Source organism: Cornus florida, unplaced genomic scaffold, assembly GCF_030987335.1.
Source record: "Cornus florida cultivar Cherokee Brave unplaced genomic scaffold, ASM3098733v1 CherokeeBrave_3.0.0_Hap2_Chr08, whole genome shotgun sequence".
Classification (NCBI taxonomy): domain Eukaryota; kingdom Viridiplantae; phylum Streptophyta; class Magnoliopsida; order Cornales; family Cornaceae; genus Cornus; species Cornus florida.
Genome location: NW_026775578.1, coordinates 8,578,977 through 8,603,492, shown reverse-complemented (window position 1 = coordinate 8,603,492; position 24,516 = coordinate 8,578,977). Strand labels below are relative to the sequence as shown.

Sequence of the window (24,516 nt, the reverse complement as noted above, 5' to 3'; positions counted from 1 at the left end):
ATTATATAAGATATGGATAGAACAAAATACTACTTAAAAGTTATTTGATAAATTTCAAACTTTCTTTCAGGATTTCTGTAATCACGCTAACAACTCCATTTGTTTTAAAAATTAATATTGACACCTCTTGTAACAATTTCATTTTGTGAGATTAACGGAGCTTGGTATTTTACTACACACTTAAATTTAAATAGATAAATATATATGTGCTTTTTGTAAGAACCAAAGATAAATTATTGTTTAATTACCGGGAAAAAAAAAAAGAAAAAGAAAAATTATAGTGTTTTGAAATTTTTTTCTTTTGATAAATAATTCGTATACTTTGTAATATATAAATAATAATAATAATAATAAAACTTCTATAATGGATGGTTTTAAAAAACAATATACATTTTTTGAATTTAGAGATGCTAAATAAGAACATGAGAGTGAGGTGTGGACCAACTACACGACATCATGATGATTGATTTATATCTCTACTTATACAATAGTCCGTTGACATCCTCAGAATTCAGAGAATGTTTCATTTTTTGGATTTTAAAAGTTAATTTATATACATCACTTGTTCTGAAAAAAAGGTTTGTGGATTAATTTGACCCCCAAAGAGAGAGGGAAATAGTGTCTCATTCAAAAGATAAAAAGATTATCTAACCAAAGGTGGAGTTTACCAGGTTTCTATCCACTGGACAAGTTTTCCAGAGGGGTAAGGGCAGGCCTGAACCATCCCTGGCCCCTCTAATTGGGGAGTAATTTGGTCCTTGTCCTTTGAAGACTGGCCCAATATGAAATGGTCCATAAATCAGGCAGTTGGCTTCTGGATTGGGCTAAAAAACAAGAAGAGAGGTCCAAGTAAGTGCTACCGTAATCCTCTCCAAGTCTCGGGTCAAATATTTCTCTTGAACTCCACGTACCTCAATTCTTATCCAAATTATTTTTAATCATAATTAATCACGTCATCATCTTGTAAGATTTCTATATATACATACATATATATCACTATAATTGTAATTATATTTATTAATGCTGTTAAATAATAAGTTACGACTTAAACATAAGTTCTGAATGTAAAACATGTTAAGTTAATAATATTGCGGGATAGAAATATTTTTAAGTTTATAAATTTATTTTGATCAACAAAGGTGATATTCATCGTCCATCCTCATTTTCTTTACCGGATTCTAATATTTATGAATTAGCAAAATTAGAAATAATAAATTCGTTTATTTTGGAACTTGAATGCTTTTATAAAAAGGGAGTGCAATATTGTTTCTCTTTAATGAATTAAAAATCTTAAAAAAATGAAAAAAATTTATTTTTCTAATACTCCAAGCCCAAACCAATAGTTTGCATTTTCCATTCAACTTATCTTAACTTGACTTACTGAATATAAAATAAAATAAATAAAAATAAACGCTGGCGAGATGGCGATTTTTTATTTTTATTTTTAAATAGCCTAGTCCGTTTTACACTTCTAGAATCTAGACACAGTCAATAATGGCTTAAATACAGTAAAAATAATCTAAGTGAATCATAATTTAAAATGATCAACGAAGATATATTATGTTTAAAAAAAAACGTTCTTTGAACCAGTAGTTATTGAGAATTAATAAATCAATGGATTGAAAACAAAAATAAGTTACTCGAATTGAGATTTGTGAGTTAAAAGAATAATGCACAATCCCATCTTAGGGGCCACTAATTATATTTTCAGGTTAGGTTTGACTTGGATTCACAACCTTTACAAAAAAAGACAAGACACTTAACTTTTTATTGTTGCTTGAAATAGAATTAACCAATAGCTAATTGACATTAATTTTGATATAAATGAGGTAACGTCGTTTAGAACCTCATATTACTTTGAACCAGATCCCAACTACTGGGCTTAATTGGAATGGGATTTTCATTTTTTCATGATATGAAATGCCATTTTTGCAAATTTATTCCATGATATATTGACAAAAGATTGCACAATTGATGACTATTTATTGTTCAATAGAACCACCAAACCTTTCTCATGGTTGATTTTTCTAACCAGACCCATTAAAAAATCACTCCACCAAACTTTAAAAGAATATTGTTGACTTTGTTCTCATACATTCACACACGCGTAGTAATATTATGAAAAATATATGATCCTCAATTTTAATAATTTATTCCAAGTTTACATCAAGTCTGGTAAACCAAACTAAATTTTCATATTAAATTTATTAATTACAATTAAATTGTAATAATATTAATTAAAAATACTTAATTAGTTAAACGCGGTGATCATGCTATTTTTAAGTACTAATCGGTGTTCATTCTCAATTGGACACTAAAAGAAGAGACATTTTATTCTTATTTATTATTGATACAGTAGAGTTGAAAAAAAAAAAATCAATAGTTGTCTATAGCAGTAGTTCAAATCTAAGGTGCACTTTTATCTCAAACTTGCTCGAGTAGTTCAAATCTCATAGTTAAGTACAGCTTAACTAACATTTATTGACTTATATGTTATTGCTTTATGGCATGATACTTAACTTATTTTTGAGCAGCCAAAATAATAATAATAATAATAATAATAAAAACAATAAAGAATTGCACGTAGAGATAGATAGAGGCTTACAGTTTAATTAGTTGAACGAGTCATTTCATACATTTTTCTAGAATCCAAATCCCTAATAAGCCTACCAATTCTTTCTTTTCACCAAAAAAATTGCATACGTTTAAGTTTTTACTCTCTCTTAAATAAAAATTTAACCAACATATTCAAGTAGATCATTATTTAATTTTAAAATGACACTTAAAGAAAATTGAGACGCATAGCGGCGTTGGTGTCGTTTTTGAATCGCACTCCTAACTTGAATGGTGCGTATGCGTGTTATAAGAAGAAAATAAATAAATAAATAAATAAAATTAGAACCTATCATAGTGGATCCCTAAATCACATAAAGTAAAAGCGAGAGCAAAAACGAATTTGAGAGCGGAAGTGTAAACAGAATTAAGTCATGAACGGAAAGAATTTGAACGAGAATGCTATCGAAACGTAAAAATTTGTTGAAAAAAATTGTGTGACGATTCCAATGTAATGCATCTCATAGATGAAAATCTTGTACCATTCGACTCCGGCTCAAGTCTTTTGTCGAGTATAAGCATTGTCTGTTTAATATTGGACTTGAATCTCATCTTGTGTGGAAATCCCAATTAGTCCCGTAAAGGACGGCGCATAAGAATCCTCTTCCACGCAACATTAACTTTACCATTCATGTCGGATGTTATTGTAAAATTTTCCGCCGAAGACTTCAGTTGACGATTTGGTGACGGCACACGAATCATCTCTCATTTAATATTAAATAAGTTAATAACATTATAATTCATTTTGTATGTTAGTGCCTTAGTGGTAGTCACAAATGTCCAAACAAAAACCAATGAGAAACATCACCAATGGAAAAATTAAGTCCACATGAAAGGTCGGGAATATAAAACAACAGTAGCCGCGTTTTACCTTCTCACACAGTTGTTGTGACCACTACGTGTGAAAGCGCGTCTACTTTTTTGTACTCATTTATGAAATTATGATGGATAATAAACACAGTTCAAAATTCAAAAAAAATAATGGCGAATTACATTATTGCCCAACACCTGAGGCTCTTCAAATCTCATCTTTATTGTGAGATTCCATTGCCAACTCAACTCACACACTTGATTTGAGTTCTGTCATTGATGTAGTGATGTCCCACTCTCTCTTTCTCTGTCTCCCTCTTTCACACGCGCACACACGCGTTTTTATCCCCTGATTATATATAGTTGGTGGTTTTGCTTTTCTTAAAATGACAGAAGACTATCTTACAAGTGTTATTCACTAATTTTGAACGTAATTCAGAGAAGAAGAGCTCGATAAAGGGACCGAGTTGAGGCACAGATATATATAGATATACTATATATATTTATAGACAGTGTATTGATTGGGATTCTGGAATAGAATTTGAATGGCTGGAGGAGGGGCAGAAGAGGGGGCATCGTTGGAGTACACTCCGACATGGATTGTGGCCGCCGTCTGCACCGTCATCGTCGGAATTTCCCTCGCCGTCGAACGCCTCCTCCACTACGCCGGAAAGGTACTTCTCTCTCTATATATATATTTATACTGTATGTACAAATATTGCATCATTTTTATAGAAATCTTTTCTTTCTAACACCTGATTGAGCGAATGTTTGCAGTATCTGAAGAGCAAGAACCAGAAGCCCCTCTACGAAGCTTTACAGAAAGTTAAGGAAGGTACTGCACCAACTCTCTCCCCCTCTCTCTCTGCGTTCTCATTTTCTCTCTCCATCTCTAGTATTTTCTTTCTACTTCTTGTGCATTAGGGCTGTATATTTATATTTATGTACAAGAATTCCAAATTGTGCAGTATTTTTATTTTTGTGTTCTTTCATTCCATTCTCTTCTTCTCTTTTTTGGAATTTTTTAATTTGGACGGATGAATGTTTTGGTTGGTGCAGAGTTGATGCTTTTAGGGTTTATATCGCTGCTTCTGACGGTATTTCAAAGTAGTATTGTCAAGATTTGTGTGAATGAAGATATAACAAAACATCTCCTTCCTTGCGAGTACCCATCGGAAGAAGCCGAATCCAATGCAACGTCAACAACTTCCCATTTGGGACGTCTGCTTGCTGAAGAATCAGGGACCGTTGGTTACTGTACCGCAAAGGTCATCCAATTCACCCCTTTAGTATATTAAGCTTCTTATTGTTTTATTTACTTTAATTTGTCAAGATCTGTTTAGTGTGGATTATATGTGTGGGCTCTGAATTGGGAAAACCATAAAAAGGGAGAATCATAAAGTGGCTGCTCTGAATTGGAAAATTGTACTTCTATATATTCACCTACATGTAAATAGATGTTTGTTTTTTCATATTTATACCATCAACATCTATTTAAAATCTGGATAGCATTGAATTCGTTATGTCAGGTTGAACAATTATTGTACTTTGTAGAAGCTACATTATCGTAAGAAGAAGATGGTTTTATTTATTATTTATTATTAGTATTTCTTATTTTACAAAATTTCACTAGGGTACCTTCTGATTGGTGCCTTTAGGAGTTTTAGAGAAATCACAGGTATAGATAAAATATGGCTCATATATATTGCCCCAAAGTTGTAGAGATTCCTTGCTTTGTTTTGATTCAGATCGAGAATGAGGAGGGTATTGAGGTCTAGAGCAAAATTGTATCATTGAGATAGGGGTTTCACAATTTATTGTATCAGGACTCTAAATGGTTATTTGGAACTTTGATTAGGTATGTGGTCCAAAGAGATCATGCCGTGTGGCTGTCAGATGGGATGATGAAAGAGATTGTTTAATGAAGGCAGTCCAAAAACATTGTGGTGTCCACTCTTGATTGAGTTTTTAGAACCTGATAATCCTTTTTGTCTGTGGATTAATGCCTTACAATGACATCATTCTAATCCTAATTCAATCATGATCAAAATCTAAATACATAGTCAGAAATAAATGAGCTGATCCGATTCTAACCAGATGGTATTGATTCATGGTTATGGAGCATTTTTGCATACCTACTTGTAATGTTCTTCTTAGTTCCAGGATAACTTGATTTTCTAGTTGTTTTCCATGGGTGCACTTGAACATGAAAAACGAGAAGTCTAATTGTTTTCTTGTTTTCTCTATTTTTCTTAACCTACAGAACAAGCACCCATTGATATCTGTCGAAGCATTGCATCATCTACATATCTTTATCTTCGTACTAGCAATTGTACATGTGACATTTTGTGTTGTCACTGTTTTATTTGGAGGGGCAAAGGTGCGTTTTACATTTATTCCTACCTAGAAACACTTTATTTTTTAGCAATTTTGTATACTGTTGTTAGTTTTACAAGCCTTTTCCTGTATTTTTCTTTAATCGTGACCTAGATACGTGAATGGAAACATTGGGAGGACACCATTGCAAAAGAGAATTATGATACAGACAAACGTGAGAGTTATTGCCTTTTTTTGTAATTCAGTTTCTTCTTTTATTTTGAGAAATCAAACTTTTACAGAAGGAAGGACACAGATAAATGAGACGCAAACCCCCTTCCTTTTGGCATTAGATGGCAAAGACAACTGATTGTTTGTGGCTGAACTACATACATGTTCTTTTTATCTTGTGCGTATACATCTGATCTGTGAACATTACTGTGCAGTTTTGAAAAGCCGGAAGGTCACCCATGTCCATCAACACGCCTTCATTCAGGATCACTTTCTGGGTATTGGTAAAGATTCAGCCATTTTGGGTTGGGTGGTAAGTTAATATTTGTATATGGTTTGTTTTAGATTTCACAGGAAACAATGTCAAAAAGTTTTTGGTTGAAAACATAACCATAGATTTATGCTTACATATATGTTGAAATGTACATTTTCTCGTGTTCTATGTTTTTTTATTTTCACAAAAGTAGAATGTTGGAGAAATTATGGTTATGTTTTTTTTTTTTTTTTTCTCTTCTCAAGCTTGGCTCAAAAAAATTATGAGCTACAGAGTGAAGAATAATATGATAACGTTTAGAGTAAGCTTATACTTGAGTAAATCTCTCTCCGCACTTCCGTAGCTTGCCTCTTTATATAGAGTGTTTAAAAGCTTATTGAATTGAGTTAAAGGCTTGAAGCTGAGCCTCATAATTGTGCTAGCATCAAAATATTGTTGGGCTTAGCATCAAAATATAATTTGCAAATGATCTAGAATGTGCCTAAAATTGAGCTAATCTTGAGTCAAGATTCAGTAACTTTTCTATTTACCTGGGGAAAAAAAAGGTGAGCAGCTCACCATTTAAAAAGAATAAATAAATAAATAATGAAAAACAAAAGAAAAGATTGAGTAGCTCACTTTATTTTACAACCGTGTTCAATTGTTGACCATGGTATTTTACTTTCAGTCATAATGCCTTAATTTTAAAATAAAAATAATAGTTTGAGGAATTAGAAAAGGAACAATCTCAATAGTTGAGTTGCTTATTGATGTGAAAGCACTCCAGTGATTTAATTATTGTTTTTCCTGAATGCACAAGCCATTTCTGTAATTTTGATTGGGTAAATACATGAACCTTTTTTTTAATCTGCTTTTATGGTGAATATTTCAGCAAGCCTTTTTCAAGCAATTTTATGGATCGGTCACCAAATCAGATTACGTGACACTTCGACTTGGTTTCATTATGGTTAGTATCTGATATAAGTTTGCTGTGCTACTTTACATTTTTGTTTCACCATTCTCTTTGTTGCTGCATCTGAGGCACTTGTGTTAACAATGAAATTATTTTTACTGTAGACACATTGCAGGGGAAGTCCAAGGTTTAATTTTCACAAGTATATGATACGTGCCCTTGAAGATGATTTTAGGGAAGTCGTTGGTATAAGGTAAGTAATTGATGGAATTACCTGCATAGAGCTAAAGCTTTGTGTTCTGCATGGTCAGTAGGGAATAGGCACATTGCATAAACATTAAAGCTGAGCATTCTTTTCTTTTCCTTTCTCTTTCCTACTGCTTCTACTTGATATATGGTTTAATATCTGGTTTAATTGGTTTCAGTTGGTATCTGTGGATATTTGTGGTTGTCTTCCTGTTGCTGAATATTAATGGTATGCTTCTTCATTGAGTTATTTAACTTTGACATCATTCTAAACCCCAATGCCAGATGCTATCAATTGATGTTATTGTTTTCTTGTGCTTCAATATTAGTTATATTTACAGTTTTACTTCAAGGTTATAATTGACTCGAATGACTGGTTGTTTGCTTAGCTACAGTTTTCTAGCTATTAGTTCCTGAGCGCGAAAGAGGTCTCTGCAATTGTTTGGATTGGGCTGCGTGAATCACATTAGCCGACTGTTCCACGTTGGACAATAATCTGTTGTGTCATTGCTATTTGTTTGTTTGTTTTTTTTTTTTCTCATTAATTCAACCAATCTCCCTTTGACATCCCTTTGACCTTGTATTGCCTTCATCTCGAACCATCTCAACATCCTTTTTTCAGCTATCCATTCTGCTGCCTGCACACATGCTTATTGACTGTCTAACATTATCTGTAATACTTAATCTTTTATTTTTTATTTTTTATATATGAAGTCTGTGGATCCATTGGACACTCAAGAAGCATCTTTCCACTTCCACTCTTATCGCTTAGTTCTATTGTTTATGCCCTCTTCAATGCTCCCTCTTTATGGATGACTAAATCTGATGATACAAATTCTGGCTTTCCAAACACTTAGTCAGCATCATAATTTCATTACATTAATGTTGCGATTTTCTAGCACTCTGTACAAACAAATTAATTTTTTTTTGAAGATTGTTTGTTTTTTTTCTCTTTTCTTTTTCTCCGGCACGGAAAATTTTATTACAGTTTTCTAAATAAAGGTTGTACTACAAAAACAACTCTATGTTATCCTGCATATTTTTTCTTCAGTTTCACAATCCTCTTGGTTGGTCTAATCAATATAATAATAGTGAGTAATATTAAGCGTTTCTTGTTTGTTAATGTCATAATTACTTTGTATTTCCTATCAAACATTAATCCTTACTGTTTATAGTCTTGCATTCCATGAAACTAATTTTCGTTTTTTTTTTTTTTTTTTGAGATTTTTATTAAGCGTTATTTATTGCAATTTGATTGTTTAATATTTTTTACACATGAGACATGTGCCAATTACTATTGGATTGAATTAGATAGGATTTTATTGTTTTTGATTTCTCAGTTGTAAGGTTTCATGGTTTGTAATTTTAATCCTCCGTCCTATAACATGAATGAGAAATGCATTAACCCTATGCGCTCTATTCATCCCAAGCTGAAGCCCGTTATTATACTCTACTACTCTTATTAATCCCAATATACAAATAGATAAAGAATTGTAATTGTGGCAATATTCTTTGTTCTATTTATGATTCTCTTTTCTAGTTGTGACATTTCCATGTTGTTTCTGATGTTGTCAACTTATATGACGATCATTACATAAAAAAAATATATTTTATCTTGTTTTGCAGGTTGGCATACTTACTTTTGGATAGCTTTTATTCCTTTCATTGTGAGTATCTTGGTATAATTATAATGCAAATGTTCATGCATGCATTTGTGACAAACATGCTTGCCTTCTCAACCATAAAGTGCAAAATTATTCAAATCTTGAACATGAAGTATGATTATTTTTAACTTCCTTCTTTGTGTATTTTTTATTATTCCAAAAAATTTTCATTATGACATGGAGGTCACAGATTAGAAACAGGAAACAACCTCTTCCCATATGAAGGTAAGGCTGCTTATACATCAGACTATCCCCAGACCCCTCAATGGAGGGAGTTGTGCACTGGGCTAGCCCTTTCTTCCCTTATGTTTTCTTTCAATTGTACTTACCAATTTTATGTTTATTTTTTGGGTGAATTGTCATTGAGTAAATCAAAGATAAAATATTTATATTTTGAGATCACAAGTGTAATTATCCTTTATTACATAATTTGACTTATATTAATAGAATGGGATCTCTCAATGCTATATTTTGAAAATGACCCATTACTATTTTCACTCTACCATTATTATTGTTTGTATTTTATTTTTTACCATGGCAAGAAAAACTCACTTGCCTCTTTTTTTTTTGTCCCTAGTGGGACTTGAACTCTAAACCTCTTACTTTAGAAGGTAGAGGATATACCATTAGGCTACAGCCCTTGGTGGTTTTTTAGTCTACCATTTAAAATTTTAAATTTACTCCTTTTCATATATTTATATACACACACACCCCGAAAAAGTCACGATCTCTTGATTTTTATATGTAGGTAGAGTTTGAATATTATATATGAGGTCATGTAATTTTTGTTTTTGTTTTTGTTTTTTCGTGTGTGTGTGTGTGTCTTAAGAAAAGAGTAAATTTAGAAATATAAATGTTAAGTTGAAGCACTTAGGGCTAGTTTGGTGTGGTTGAATGAAATAAAGTGGGAATGGAATGAGTCAAAGAATGGAATGGGAATGGAATGAGAATGGAAACTCCATTCTCGTTCTCATGTTTGGTTGCACAGCAAAAACATCATATTTTTGTAATATATGTGTGTGTGTGTGTGTGTGTGTGTGGGGCCCACGTTTCATTAAATATTTTTTTTATTAATTTATTTATTTAAAAGTGGGAATGGAATGATCATTCCTTTAGTTGGAAAGTGGAATGAATTAGTGGGAATCACCTTTCTCGAAGAATGGGCAAGAATCATCATTCCAACTTTAAAGTTACTTACCAAACTAAAGAATGGAAACAAAAGCATTCCATTCCCACTTCATTTTATTCCATTCACTCACACCAAACATTGCCTTAATGAGTCATCTCAATTCGTGAATGGAAGTCAATTTTTGTATTAAAAGAAAATTGGATTTGTATAAGATCGCAAATAATATAAATATAAATATATATATATATATATATATATATATATATATATATATATAATAATAATATTTAGTCATCAAAAATCAAAAAGTGCCGCAAAGTTAATTCACCTTTATTTTTTAAAATTTCTAAAGCTTCCTTTTTCTTTCTGGTATGATTTGGACATCTTCATCTGACAATTAAGTTTCTTTGAAAATAATTGTTCTTGAAAGATCACAATGTTGTTAAGATGGTTTAGACATGTGCAAAGAAGACCTTTAAGTGCACCGGTTAGAAAAAGTGACATAGTCCCCATTGAGGCTAATTCCAAAGTTAACGTGGGTAGAGTTAGTTAAGAAAGATATGATAGCATGTGGATTTAGTAAGGTTATGACATTAAATAGAACAGAATGAAAACATGGCCTTCATGTAGCCGACCCCAAATAATTGGGAAAGGCTTGGTGGTTGTTGTTGTAACTGTTCTTGAAAGAAATAGGAATGTATTTATATTTATTTATTTTTCATTGCTAATGCTCCCACATGTTGATGTTTCTGATCAGGTTAACCATCCGCTAGTTTCTTCCCTCTTTTACTTCTCTTTTCTTCTTATTTTATTCATTTTCCATTGTGTTGAGATTATGTAAATTGATTTTTGTTCTAGTCAATCTTCTTTTCCTTCTCTGATTTATATATACATAAACATGTACATATATATACATACTATGTGTGCATATAAATATACTGTGTGCATATTATATATATATATATATATAAAACAACTTTGGTAAAGAATCATTTGTCAGTTGCTTTCCAGAGTACAAGATCAAAGAAGTTGGAATATTTGTCCCTTCTTTATCTTTTTTTTCCTTTGAACCATAATCTAGTTTGGTTTTCAAGATGTCATGTTCAGACTGTTCCAACTGTCCTGGTTATCCACTCATACGTTTAAGCACAGGGTTGATTCTAAGGTTGTGTTTGGTATAATAGGAGGGAAAAGAAAAAGAAATGATAACATTAGTTATGGGGAAAAGAAAATAAATGATTGGATAGTGTGAAAAGATAGTACTAACCTTAAATTGTGTTTTATTTTGTGAGTGATAAGGCCAAAACTGGAATTTACTTGTAATTAAAAATAAAGGCAAAACAGGTAATTACTAACTTCCTATCCTTCTATTTTCGTCCACTTTTGGGAGGATAAGAAAATCACTTTACAAGAGATTAGTGAGCCCCTCCTCTCTCCAAATCCTTCCATTTCTCTCCACTTTTTCAAAACAAACACAAGGTTTCCTTCCAAATCACTTCCTTTGTTTTCCTATCTTTTCCATCAAAGTAGACTGCTCATAAGTGCTTATTATTGAATGGTTTTGTGAGTCAGTCATTCAAAGATGCAACCATGTGCAATTTTTTTTATCCACATTTGTTGCACGTCCTTAGGCATCCATATACTTGTAAACATAAATGTCTTTCATCATGAAGACCTCCAATTCGGTTTGTGTGAGAGCATTGTGCAATACAACATTTATGTTCGTTATTGTTCTATCCCTTACAATTTAATTTAATTTAATTTATTTACTTTTGCAGCTTCTTCTTGCTGTGGGCACTAAATTGGAGCATGTAATTACCCAGTTGGCTCATGAGGTTGCTGAGAAACATGTAGCAATAGAAGGAGAATTGGTAGTTAAACCTTCAGATGATCACTTTTGGTTCCATCGGCCTGGTTTTGTCCTGTTCTTGATACATTTTATACTCTTCCAAAATGCTTTTGAGATAGCATTTTTCTTTTGGATATGGGTAAGCTGATATCAAAACTTGTTTCTTAATGTCTTCCAATTGGAAACTAAGCAAGATAACAATATTCTTGTATGCTTTAATCACCTTTAGGTTCAATATGGTTTCGATTCCTGCATTATGGGACAAGTACGTTATATTGTTCCGAGGCTCATTATTGGGTAAGACCCAAACGTATTTAACTGATTTTGGCACTTCTAATTCTTTCACTATGTCAGAATTGGTGATGCTTTTATTCTATTCATCTTTTGTTTAATTTGTGACAACTCTATTGTTTCGCCTCTTAGGGTATTTATTCAGGTGGTCTGCAGTTATAGCACACTGCCACTCTATGCCATTGTGGCACAGGTGAGTTCATTGTAGTTTAATGTAAAACATGAAATATGTTTGGTCCGCAAATCTTATCTCAACAATTTTCATTTCTTGGAAACAAAATGTAGATGGGAAGTTCCTTCAAGAAGGCAATATTTGAAGACCATGTGCAAGTGGGTCTTGTTGGTTGGGCTCAGAAGGTGAAGAAGAAGACGGCGTTGAAGGCAGCAAGTGAAGCCTCTGGCCAAGGGGGTTCGACCACCAACGATGGTTCTTCTAGTCTGGGAATTCAGATGGGGAAACTTGCGCGCAGGGAAGCTACAACTACACCGGACGAGATTCATCCCACAACTGGTTCTTAAGGACTTGAATGAGCAGAGTATATATCCATCTTAGGAAGTGTCAATAGGTTCAGGCTTTTCTCCTACTGTTTAATAATATATATTGCTGTGGTTGATTTTGTTAAACAATTTTTAGGAGTACTGATGATATTTGTCTGTTTGTAAGATATGTTTCAAACTGACATGTATAATCCACCTTGTGGATTTAAAAACAAGGTTTTGTTTAAGGTATCTAGAACATTAAACTAGTCCAACCATTCACGTAAAGCCATCTGTCAATTTTTATTTTATTCTTTCTACCAGGAAAATATCAGAATATGGACAAGGCAAATGTGCAATTTACGATTTAGCCTTCTTTTTGGGGTTTAATTATTTCTTCCTTTGTGTAATATGTGAAGAATTGCAATTTATTTTTTTATTTCTTCTCAGTTTCAAATAACGGATTATTTAAAGCAAGACTCAAACTTAAGAAAGGAGAAATATTAATAAATTATATTAGGTTTTATTTAAAGATATTTAGGTAAATGGACAATAATTTGGAGAGACGTTTTACAGTCATGGTGGGTTCGATTCCCACATACGGCGAATTTAGTTCAATTCCCAAAATTAATTTAAGATTTTTTTAGACTTTTTTATAGTCAAAATTAAAAAATCATGGTGGGTTACAGTCATGGTGGGTTCGATTTTTTTATAGGCGTTTTACAGTCATGGTGGGTTCGATTCCCAAAATTAATTTAAGATTTTTTTATCTCAAATATTTAATTAAAAAAAAGAGGAGGAGAGAGAAAGCTAACAATAGCAGTGCACAATTTTATTTTAAAGAAATATAGAACCATGGCATAAAAATTAAAACTTTAACCGAGTAAGGCAAACAAGGCTTTAACATGCCATGGATTGCCTACTCGTATTTTCAAACTCATTGCTCAGCGCGAAGGAGTCCACTTTTGTACTCGGTTTATCGGGCACAGTATCTACATTCTCCTCCAACGGTCATATCCATGGAGGACGCGATTCCTACAACCACCGCCAAGAACAAGAAGGCGACAATGTCGGAGACCACCACCGCCAAGAAGAGACCACGACGAGTGAATGGCCCAAAACCTAAATATGCTGAAGAAGAAGAAGTTAAAAAAGGTGGAGACATTGAAGATTTCGATTTTTGCAAAGACGAAACCCTAGAAATTAGGGCTTCTTTATTAGAGTGGTACGACCACAACCAGAGGGACCTCCCTTGGCGGATAATCAACAAAGGCGATAAAAACGACGGCAATGATGACGATGATGATGATAGTAAAGATAGAAGTGAAAGAAGAGCTTATGCAGTGTGGGTGTCTGAAGTAATGCTTCAGCAGACCAGGGTTCAGACGGTGATCGATTATTTCAACCGTTGGATGCTGAAATGGCCCACCATTCATCATCTCGCTCGCGCTTCTCTTGAGGTGTGTGTAAAACCCTTTTCTTTCATTGATTGATTGATCAAATCTGAATCAATAATAAGCAATGCATCTTGTGAATATTGTCATCTTAATGTGTTCAGGAGGTTAATGAGATGTGGGCAGGTTTGGGATATTATAGGCGGGCACGGTTTCTGCTAGAGGTGAGTTCTCTTACCTTGCTTGCTTCTTCAGGCGCAAATTATTTTCTTCCTATCTAATTTTGTTATATGTAAACTGCATTTTCATGCATGTGGTGTAACACAATTCTCTGTGAAACTTGCTGTAAATAAATCCTTCATGAGACTTTAGTACATGAACCTCTTGTGACAGCAATGGGAATGGAAAACAGTTTGGTGGGTAGTTAATGATCGGGTAAAGGGTATTTCAAAAAGATGATTTTCACTTTTTTGTGTGCCACTTATAGCGCAAAACACCATCAATAACTCATTTGAGAATTGATTTACAAGATGTCCTCCCCAAATTCTAACAGAATACTACAGATGTAAGCTTCCATTTTTATCTATTCATGCCCAGTTCAGGACTGACAGTTAGGACTTATGACTATAAGTAAAATTGAAAGGGAACAAGCTACAGGTAGCCCGGCTTCTCATCTGGGAAATTTATAGCAGGCTCTCGATGCAACATGACACCCTGAAGTCTTTTAGAGATTGCTAATTCCAATTGTAGCAGTTTTTTGGTTCATGGTATTTGTTTTAATTATTCTCTAGTCATTTTGGGATCTCTAACACTGAATTTCTGCTTGAATATATGGTTGTTCGATCTTTAGATTTCTTAGCAGCTTTAGGGTGATCTGGTGGCTTACAGTCTTCTCTAGAGTTTAGCATTTAGACCGTCCATCTACACTCTAAAACTTTCGTTTTCAACCACAGATGTGGACATGCTTCTTATACAGGAATTCTAGTATTTTGAATTGCTCGACTTGAGTTTGTTATTGGCTTCATAGAAGGTTACAGCTTGTTTGGTGTAATGGATGAGAGGTGATAACTGAAAATAGGTTGGTGCAATAATTTTGGCAAGCATAGATTAGAGAAGTCATATATTTTAGAAAAGTGATGAACTTAGAAACTTTGAAAAGAGAAGAAAAACAGATCTGAAATCTTTTCGTATCTCTGCAGTAGAGCTACCTGTTTCTGTAACTCCTTATTTCCCATGTTAGGGAGCAAAGAAGATTGTTGAAAAAGGAGGTGGCTTTCCTAAAACAGCTTCTGCCCTTCGCAAGATCCCAGGAATAGGAGACTATACAGCTGGTGCAATTGCCTCTATAGCATTCCAAGAGGTGCGTTGCTTCTGATAATTTGCATGTTAATCATGGAAATTGCGTCTTCTTTCATTTTATAATTTCAAAATTTGCTATTTCAGGCAGTGCCGGTAGTTGACGGAAATGTAATCAGGGTTATTGCCAGATTAAAGACTATTTCTGCAAACCCGAAAGATTCGGTGACAATTAAGAATGTTTGGTAAGCTTTTGTGATTACTACATCATCTTGCTGTACTCTACTTCCATTATCATGTGATTTAGGGACGGGATGAAATGTCAGTTTCCATCCCCACATATATGCATTTGGTTCCAATCTCCATCTTTTAAATTACCATCCAATGCATAGTAGAATCTTCAAATCTTGAAGGAAAACATGTGATTACTTAATATTCTTTACTGCAACCTCTATCTTCTCTCTCTCTCTCTCTCTCTCTCTCTCTATATATATATATATACATTGTTCTCTTTAATAATACCAAAGAAACTATTAGTTAATTGTCATTGTTCAGTGAAAAATTGTTCAGTTGCAACCTTTTTTAAAAGAAAACTAGACAAGAATTATTTAGTTTGAAGCAAAGTGATGATGGTATCTTCGCAATCATTACCGTTGTTCTTTTTGGCATATTTATTTCATTCTCTTACAGAAATTTATTATTAACATTTCCAAAATTTTCCCTTATTATATTTTATATTTTCTTCGGATTAGGAAACTAGCAGGTCAGTTAGTTGATCCTTGTAGGCCTGGAGATTTCAACCAGGCTCTCATGGAACTTGGTGCAACAATATGCACTCCATTGAGCCCAACCTGCTCTGCATGCCCTGTCTCAGGTCAATGTCGTGCGCTTTCAATTTCTGGACAACTTGGTTCAGTGCTAGTTACGGACTATCCTGCAAGGGTTGTAAAGGCCAAACAAAGACACGACTTTTCTGCTGTCTGTGTTGTTGAGATATTAGAAGGACATGATATAATGGTGGGACCTCAATCTGAAGGTAGATTTCTTCTTGTGAAGAGGCCAGATGAAGGTTTACTTGCCGGCCTCTGGGAATTTCCATCTGTCCTGTTGAGTGGAGAAGCTGACTTGTCGACAAGGAGAAAAGCTATTGATCAGTTTTTGAAGAAGTCATTCAATTTAGATTTAAAAGACTCTTGTAGAGTTCTTTTGAGGAAAGATGTTGGAGAATGTGTGCATGTCTTCACTCACATTCGTCTCAAGATGTATGTGGAGTTGTTGGTTTTACACTTAAAAGGTTTCAGTCCACCTCCTCCTCTCTCTCTCTCCACATCACACGCGCACGCACTATCATATTTTATGATGCATTTAGCTTCTTACTTGCACCTGTTCGTATGAAGGTGGGACGGATGACTTGCTTGGAAAACCAGACAGTGAAACCATGACTTGGAAATCTGTTGATAGCAGGGCCCTTTCAAGCTTGGGATTAACAACTGGAGTAAGAAAGGTAACATGGCAACTTGGCAGTCCCATAATAATTATTATTTTTTTTAGCACTCCCATAATTTAAATTGACATGACCTGTTTTTATTCTCATTGGAAGAGAGTATTAACAAATTCATAGTAGAATATGACTGATGCACCAAAATGTTTCTTTTTAGCAAATCTGAAGCACCAAAATGTTAAAAAGAATAATGAATTAATGATAAGTTACTGACTAAAATTCATTTATGAGGACAAATGTTTCCCATTGTCACCGTATAAATTAGTTGTCTGTTTCCCATGTTGATTGGTTTGGATGATGTACATGATTTGCTGTTTTGGGGCTCATTTAGGATGATGGCCTTTTTCTTCTCTTTTTTAAATTAATGTTCAGTACTTTTTGCGGGTGGTAAATATGATTTCAGATTTCACCTTCTGTAGTTTTATGTTTTATTATGTATAGTTGATAGGCTGCAAAATTAGTGTGTAGTCTGTATAGTTGTTGATGAGAATAATTGAAAATAAAATTTTCGAATTCCAACCTTTCAAGTGCAAAATTAACAATCCTAGTGGAAATTGTGACTATGACTTGTTTAATAATTTATTATTTGACGAGGAGGCATTTAATTTATTTGCGCAATCCATAATATTTATATCCGCAACATAATATTTTTATTTGATGAATAAAAGCTCTAAATTTCTAAACGCGTGTGTTTCCATTGTCATTTATTTTTCTCACAATTGTTTATCTGATGCAGGTTTGCACCATGGTTCAGAAATTTAAGCAAAACAGTTTTAATCCCATCCCAGCAAAAGCACAAAAGAAAACATCAACAAAAGTAAAACGTGGCAAAACTGGACCATAGTGCAGTGCATTAGAGTAGGTCCTTGACCATGCAATTTTTTTTGTGTTTACCAAAATGCTTCTTGTTCCAGAAGAATTTTATCTTTTGGTTGGTCAAACAAAGATTCCAGAAGGGCTCATTGTCGCTAGAAGACGGATTTATTTTGCAGTATGTATCTTGAAATACAAAGGAGTATTGTGTACATGACTACCATTACATATCTCATCAGGTAAGTTTTATAACAACTTATCTAAAGTTTGACATCGTTTATGGTTAGCGACAAATATTTTTTGTTGCTACTTTAGCAAAATACATTGGTGACAATCAAGTTTCGTCGCTAACACCACCCTTTTCGTCATTACATAGGTTGATCAGAATCGACGAAATGTAGTTTCATCTACTTTTTTACACGAATTTCTCTTTGGTGCCTGAATCTTTTTGTCGCTATTGTGACGAATATTGGCAGAATATTCTCTGTCACTCCTGTGGCAGAATATATTTTGTGTTGGTATAGCGACGTTAAGTTTCGTCGCTAAAGACTTGTGGTGATAAAAGGGTGTTATTTTGGGACAACCACATTTCATCACTAAAGTCTATTACCATGGTGTTTTATATTTTTGCGACAATTTAGTTTAGTTACAAAATGTCCTCCAAGAATCAAATCTACCGTCTTTGTCTTTCAATTAAATTCCTATACGAGGATAAAAATTAAATAAAAAAATTCCTATACTAAATTCTACTCATTTCAACACCAGAAATACATGCAAATTTGGAAAAGGAAAACATAAAATTTCATTGTGAAATTACATTACAAAAATGAAACTAAGTTCCCATATTCAAATCCAATGGGAAAACTGAAACTATTTCCCCATCATGGAACACAAAGTAACAAGTAAAAAACAGAACTCTCAAGCCTTTATAGACGTATCAGACATACAAATGTCACTGACAGCAAATTTCAATCTAATTGCAAAAGGAATTTTTTGCAAAAATTTACATCCTGGATTTGACCTGTTTTGAGCCAACTGAGGCCTGAGATACAATAACATACTTGTGGTTTATTATATGTTTGCTTTTATGACTTGAACATACATATACATATATGCTTTATTTGGTCACTCCTTCCTTTGCTAACATTACAAGCATTGAGAGTAGAGACAGCTCATTGTTTTGTTCTGTTTTGGTATCACTGCAGAGAGTTCTCAATATCAATAACGAACCTGTATCTAACATCCCTCTTTATAACCCTTTCAAGAGCTTCATTTATATACTGAATGGGAATCATTTCTATCTCTGGGTATATTTTGTGAGCTGCACAGAAATCCAACATTTCTTGCCTCTCTCTTGTACCGCCCGTCGCACTACCAGAAATGCTTTTCATACCTGCCAGAAAAAACAACTCATTTTCATTATACACATATCCTGTTTTCTTACTTGCACATGTTCTTCAGACCAGTTTCAGATTGAATGAATTTCAGATATAAAATACCAAATAGAAGACTCCCAGGACTAAGCTTGACTTCACTCGGGACACCAACCAGGACTAGGGTGCCACCGGTCTTCAACATGGACATGTATGGATCAAATGGGTGATCCCCGGATGCTGTATCAATTATAAAGTCAAGTGAACTAGCCAGGGCCTGCACACATTAAGATAGAGACTATTAGCTTACCATAGTTGAAGTGACCGTCTTTTCGCGAGATAAGACTGTATACATTTTACTCTTTTTCAGAGTCTAGTGCACTAGGCTAGCCCTCAGTTTAACAGAGCTAAAGTCATAGTGCCTGCTTTGTGACTGATAAAACGTGATGAAAGAGAAGTTTTATGGACTTACTGTCATTTGCTGTTCGTCTGATGAGACCACAAACCGGTCTGCTTTGAGCATGTCTAAAGCTTCATCTTTCTTCGTTAAACTTGTGCTGAAAACTGTTACATTCAATCCGAACGCCTTTCCAAACTTCACAGCCAAGTGACCGAGGCCACCTAGCCCGATCACCCCGAGAGATTTGCCAGGTTGGTTCATCTTATGGCGTATCATTGGACTGTAGACAGTAATTCCAGCACATAACAATGGTGCTGCTGAGGCCAAAGGGTAGCCATTAGGTATCCTAAAGCAGTACCTGTACTTGTGTTCAACAATAACACCTAGTAGGTTAATCAAAATATATATAATGAATCAATATTGATATGTATGTACATCTATATATATATATATATATATATAGATGTATAGGCTTTATTAATTACCTCTGGTGAACAACAATGTAAGTAGAGTATCCACCTTTGGTGATTGTACCATCCACATCGACGGAGTTGAAAGTACGGACAGATCCCTTTGAGCAATAGACATCAAGATCTATATCGCAATACTCACAATCTCTGCATGAATTAACATGAGTTCCAACTCCAACCTCATCACCTACTTTGAAGCCATGAACATCTGAACCAACCTCTGTCACAATTCCAGCTATCTCATGTCTGGTGCACACATACATGGTATGCAATAAATTAATCATTCATGAAAATAATAAGGTGTGACAGGCTAAGAAATTAACATAGGAAAAAAAAACTTAAATTACATACCCTGGCACTACTGGATACTTGGAATCTCCAAGTTTATTCCTGGTCCATACTACATCAGCATAACAAACTCCACAGTGAGTAATTTTTACTGAAACGTCGACGCTCCCAACAGCCCTGTTTTCAGAATTATGAAACAAATCATGGATTAGAAATAACTAAGAATTCATATAGTCAAGAGGCTTTCGTCATCGTGGAGTCTGGAAAGGGTCACATGTACATGTAACCTTAACCTTGCAGGCATGTTTACTTATGCACGCATATTTACTTAGATTTGAACCCGTGATTAGAAAAATACAATAGATTCAAACTCGGTAATCGTAACAGAGCAACCTTACCAATGTGCCAAACCACCCCCTCATTATAAAAATCAAGAGAACACCATTATATACCCGTACCATAAAAGTGAGCTTCAAAATGACAAGTATGTTTGCATACCTGCGGCCAAATCTATAAGGTGAGAGAAATCCTGATGTATCACTTGCTGCCCATCCAAGGCAGTCCTCTGCATCCACTCCAGAAATCATTGTTAGAGCAAGTAGAAATGAATTCCAATTTGTATCAGTAACACAATGGAATGCAATTCAGTTTCTGCATAAAACAAAGATCAAACCTATATATATATATATATATATCTATATATATATATACCCTCTTTCGGAGAAAATTATTAATGTCTAACTGTCTCTGCTTATCCAAACATTTTCCTTCCTTCCTCATAAGTCATACTAGTATTACTAGTATTTACTTTTTTAAAAAATCTTGTCCCCCGTTGATTGTTTCAGCGTGTAACTCAATCTTCTGAGTGTGTCACTGATTATCTCAGTCACATCCTGACGTGTGCAATGACCTCTTTGCAGTAGCAGTTGATATTTAGGATGGAAGTTTAGTAACTTAACATGTGACATGCACGTGACGTGGTCTCACGAGGCAACAGTACTGAAGCATAAAAAAGAATTTTATTATTATTATTAGGGTGAATTACCTTAAACTTTCATTTTTTTATTTGTGTTTTTCACTAAACTCTCTTTTTTTTATTTTTTTGTTAATAAACCCCTCTCAGTTATTTGAGGGGGGTGATTTAAGTAATGGAAGTTAGTTGAAAGAGAGTTGTTTGGATATTTAGTTTTACATATATTTTTTAGACAAAAATATCCTTGTACCTATTTTAATATATCCTCACATATATATCTACTTCATTATCGCTCTTAGCCGCATATATTCCACCATTACAACAACACGTACTCTTCCATCATTATAATATTATATATAATTTGTATCATAATATAATGGTATATATAATATGTACAATTAAATATTATTTATACTATATTTTCATTTCCATCCAGCCTTCAAATCAATATAAATTTTGGTTTTTCTCTTGAAATTTATCTGCTATATATATATATTTGGGAATTATATTGTGCATTCATTTATTTGGTTTTTATTGATTTTCATTTTATATAGATTTATTAAAGGGACACTACGAGAAATAATGTTTAATTTTTTTCCATTTTTATATTAATATTTATGCCTACATGTTTTCTTCTTCTTTTTTTTTTAATATTTCAATATCATTTTTTTCTATTAAAAAAAAAAAATCATTTCTTGTGACTAATGTGAACTTGTCAGTTTAGTAAAATGTTAAAACAAAAAAACACAATAGAAGTGTTAATTTCTGTGAATGATGTTGTTTAGGTTATTTAATAAATAAAAAAAACAAAAAGTAAAGTCGATTTTTCAAATAGGCTTTAATAGGTATTTAAGTCAATTTATATTTCATTTCTCTTTCCACTAACTCCCGTTAGTTAAATCACCCCCTTGAATAGTTTGGGGAGAGGGGGGGTTGGCAAAAAAATAGAAAAAGGGAATTTAATGAAAAACACAGATAGAAAAAGAGGGTTTAATGTAGTTCACCCTTATTATTATTATTATTATTATTTTTCTTTTCTCTGCTGTAATTCTAGTTTAAAGATAGTTTTGAAAATTTGTCCTTTGAATTGTGATGACAAATATGAAGTGTTTTTTCCCCACCCTATCACACTTATTTTCTAAATGCTAATTGACTTTGTTTCGTAAAGAATAATAATATTGCACATGACACTGTTATATAACGCAAAGTATGTATGAAACCAACATTTAAACATAACTTCAACAATTAATTTTTTTCTGAATAAAAGTATAGGAGTGTGCCTATGAACATTAATATATAGTATATATTTTAAGTAAACACACACCTATAGTATAATCTATGGCATGGTTTGAATTGACAAATGATATGATCTCTTTGTTTAGTAAAAGAGTTGACAATTCAAGTAATGCCATAAATAAGATTATAGACGTGTGTTTGCTTAAAATATATACTGTATATATGTCGCTGTATATATAGATCCGAGAGGGAGATGTAATAAATGACGTATTTTAATGTTAACCTTCAGATCAGTTTTAGAGAAAGCAGAAAAGAGGTGTTCTAAAGAAATGATTAGTTTTAGAGAGAGAGAGCAAGAAAGAAATGTTCCAAAAAAATGACCCGTATCTAGATAATAGGTGCGTAAAATACAATTGATAAACTAGGTTAGAGATTTATGTAAAGAGCATATGGAATTATGAATCTATGATCTGATCCAGCTAGCTAGGTTAGGGACCCCTCCTTCTTCATCTGCCATTTTGGTACTTTTTTTTCTTCTTCTTCTTAGAGTAATGAAGTTGGACACCATCATTAATATACAATCGTAACATTAAAGATGACATTTCACATAAATCTCAATATATATATATATATATATATGCTACTTGAACTTTCAATGATACACACATGGCAAGTCCTTCCGATGTTCTTAAGAATTTAATTATGACCTCACCTCACTTAGTAAGGACCACCAGCCGAACGAATCAACGGATCATATGAAATGTTACAATTGTATTTGCTGCTCTTAAGAGATCTTCAGTGTCATGATTATATAATATTAATTTATTCAAATTTTGTTGGAAGAATTTCAATTGCTTAATTTGGATAGAGTTTAATTACAAAACTTAATTGCAATAACTCTCCATATTAGCAACTTTGAACTGGTCCATTGAAAATCCTTTTAATACTATATTTGTATGTGCGTATTTTTTGTTAAAGCTTCATCCGAAAGTGAGACTATTTCTTCTCACACATACACAACTACCCCAAAACCTAGTGTACTAATTTAGTTCAGACTTTGTAATGCTTAAAATTCAAGATTCGGTGTATTAACCAAAGAATTCAATTCCACTCGATATCGAGTTTGAGATGGGGAAGTAATAAACCAAGAAGAGATCACTAGTGGTGTACATTACCTCTAAGACAACAAGAAAAACACAAAATGAGTCAATAAGACCATATAAGCAGGCATGGACCCAACATATGATCAATGAGGGCATATGATTTTTTATATTTTCATTTTATATCTTAAATTTTTTAGAATTTATAAAGATTCTTCCATTAAAATTACAATTTGCCCTCACAGATTTTTTTATTTTTGCATTTTATACTTTAAAATTTAAAGAAATTTATGAAAAAAACTTTATTGAAATTACAAATTAAAAAGGCCAACCCCTCACAAAAATTTCTAGTCCGTCACTGCCCAAACAAATATGAATGATTTAAAACAAAGGATAAAATGACCCTAGGACAGGTCCAAGAACAAAACAATAACCCCAATAAGGTCCCATTGTGCCAGCCGACTGGATTGTCAGAGAAATTGAACTTGCCTCTGTTGGGTTTGCATTAATCTTGAAGGTTAGGGCATTGTTTCACATTAATTTTAACTTTTTTTCGTTTTGACTTTGTAAGATGTGATTAATCAATGAATCGATCATCAAAAGAATGAAATGACTCAAATTTTTTTGAATTCAGTCTTGTTAGTCCGATGCAGTACCCAAAAAGTACTGTTTTGATGCACTGGACGGCACGCCTGGAACAAAAAGTTATAATGGAGGCGCTAGACGGTGAGAACAAGACCCCATAAAAGGAAAAAAAATAAAGATTCGGGCCAATATTGATGTAGTAGATAAAATAATGAGACACACATGACCCTATTATTTGGACACATTCAAATGGATGGATCTCATCATGACACATGCCAGCTGCATCGATGACCTA

The 24,516-nt window shown here is 33.4% G+C and overlaps 3 protein-coding genes across 3 annotated transcripts; 2 read left to right on the top strand and 1 right to left on the bottom strand.

The window, feature by feature from the left end:
* Positions 1–3,734: 3,734 nt before the first annotated feature.
* LOC132269229 (MLO-like protein 1) lies at positions 3,735–13,080 on the top strand. Its single transcript, XM_059770342.1, has 14 exons — positions 3,735–4,097; positions 4,201–4,258; positions 4,483–4,691; positions 5,687–5,803; positions 5,914–5,974; positions 6,186–6,283; positions 7,116–7,190; positions 7,301–7,389; positions 7,562–7,611; positions 9,009–9,049; positions 11,954–12,163; positions 12,254–12,321; positions 12,448–12,508; positions 12,601–13,080. The coding sequence occupies exons 1-14, from the start codon at positions 3,969–3,971 to the stop codon at positions 12,832–12,834; spliced, it is 1,500 nt and encodes a 499-aa protein (XP_059626325.1). The 5' UTR covers positions 3,735–3,968; the 3' UTR covers positions 12,835–13,080.
* Positions 13,081–13,622: 542 nt separating this feature from the next.
* LOC132269228 (adenine DNA glycosylase) lies at positions 13,623–18,194 on the top strand. Its single transcript, XM_059770341.1, has 7 exons — positions 13,623–14,252; positions 14,351–14,410; positions 15,427–15,546; positions 15,630–15,727; positions 16,235–16,776; positions 16,880–16,986; positions 17,720–18,194. The coding sequence occupies exons 1-7, from the start codon at positions 13,698–13,700 to the stop codon at positions 17,825–17,827; spliced, it is 1,590 nt and encodes a 529-aa protein (XP_059626324.1). The 5' UTR covers positions 13,623–13,697; the 3' UTR covers positions 17,828–18,194.
* A 447-nt stretch (positions 18,195–18,641) lies between these two features.
* Positions 18,642–21,119, bottom strand: LOC132268381 (probable cinnamyl alcohol dehydrogenase 1). The gene is made up of 6 exons (XM_059769235.1): positions 20,826–21,119; positions 20,391–20,504; positions 20,055–20,285; positions 19,642–19,927; positions 19,296–19,446; positions 18,642–19,189 (listed from the first exon to the last, which is right to left on the bottom strand). Exons 1-6 carry the CDS (start codon positions 20,912–20,914, stop codon positions 18,993–18,995), a joined length of 1,068 nt encoding a protein of 355 aa, XP_059625218.1. The 5' UTR covers positions 20,915–21,119; the 3' UTR covers positions 18,642–18,992.
* Positions 21,120–24,516: the final 3,397 nt, after the last annotated feature.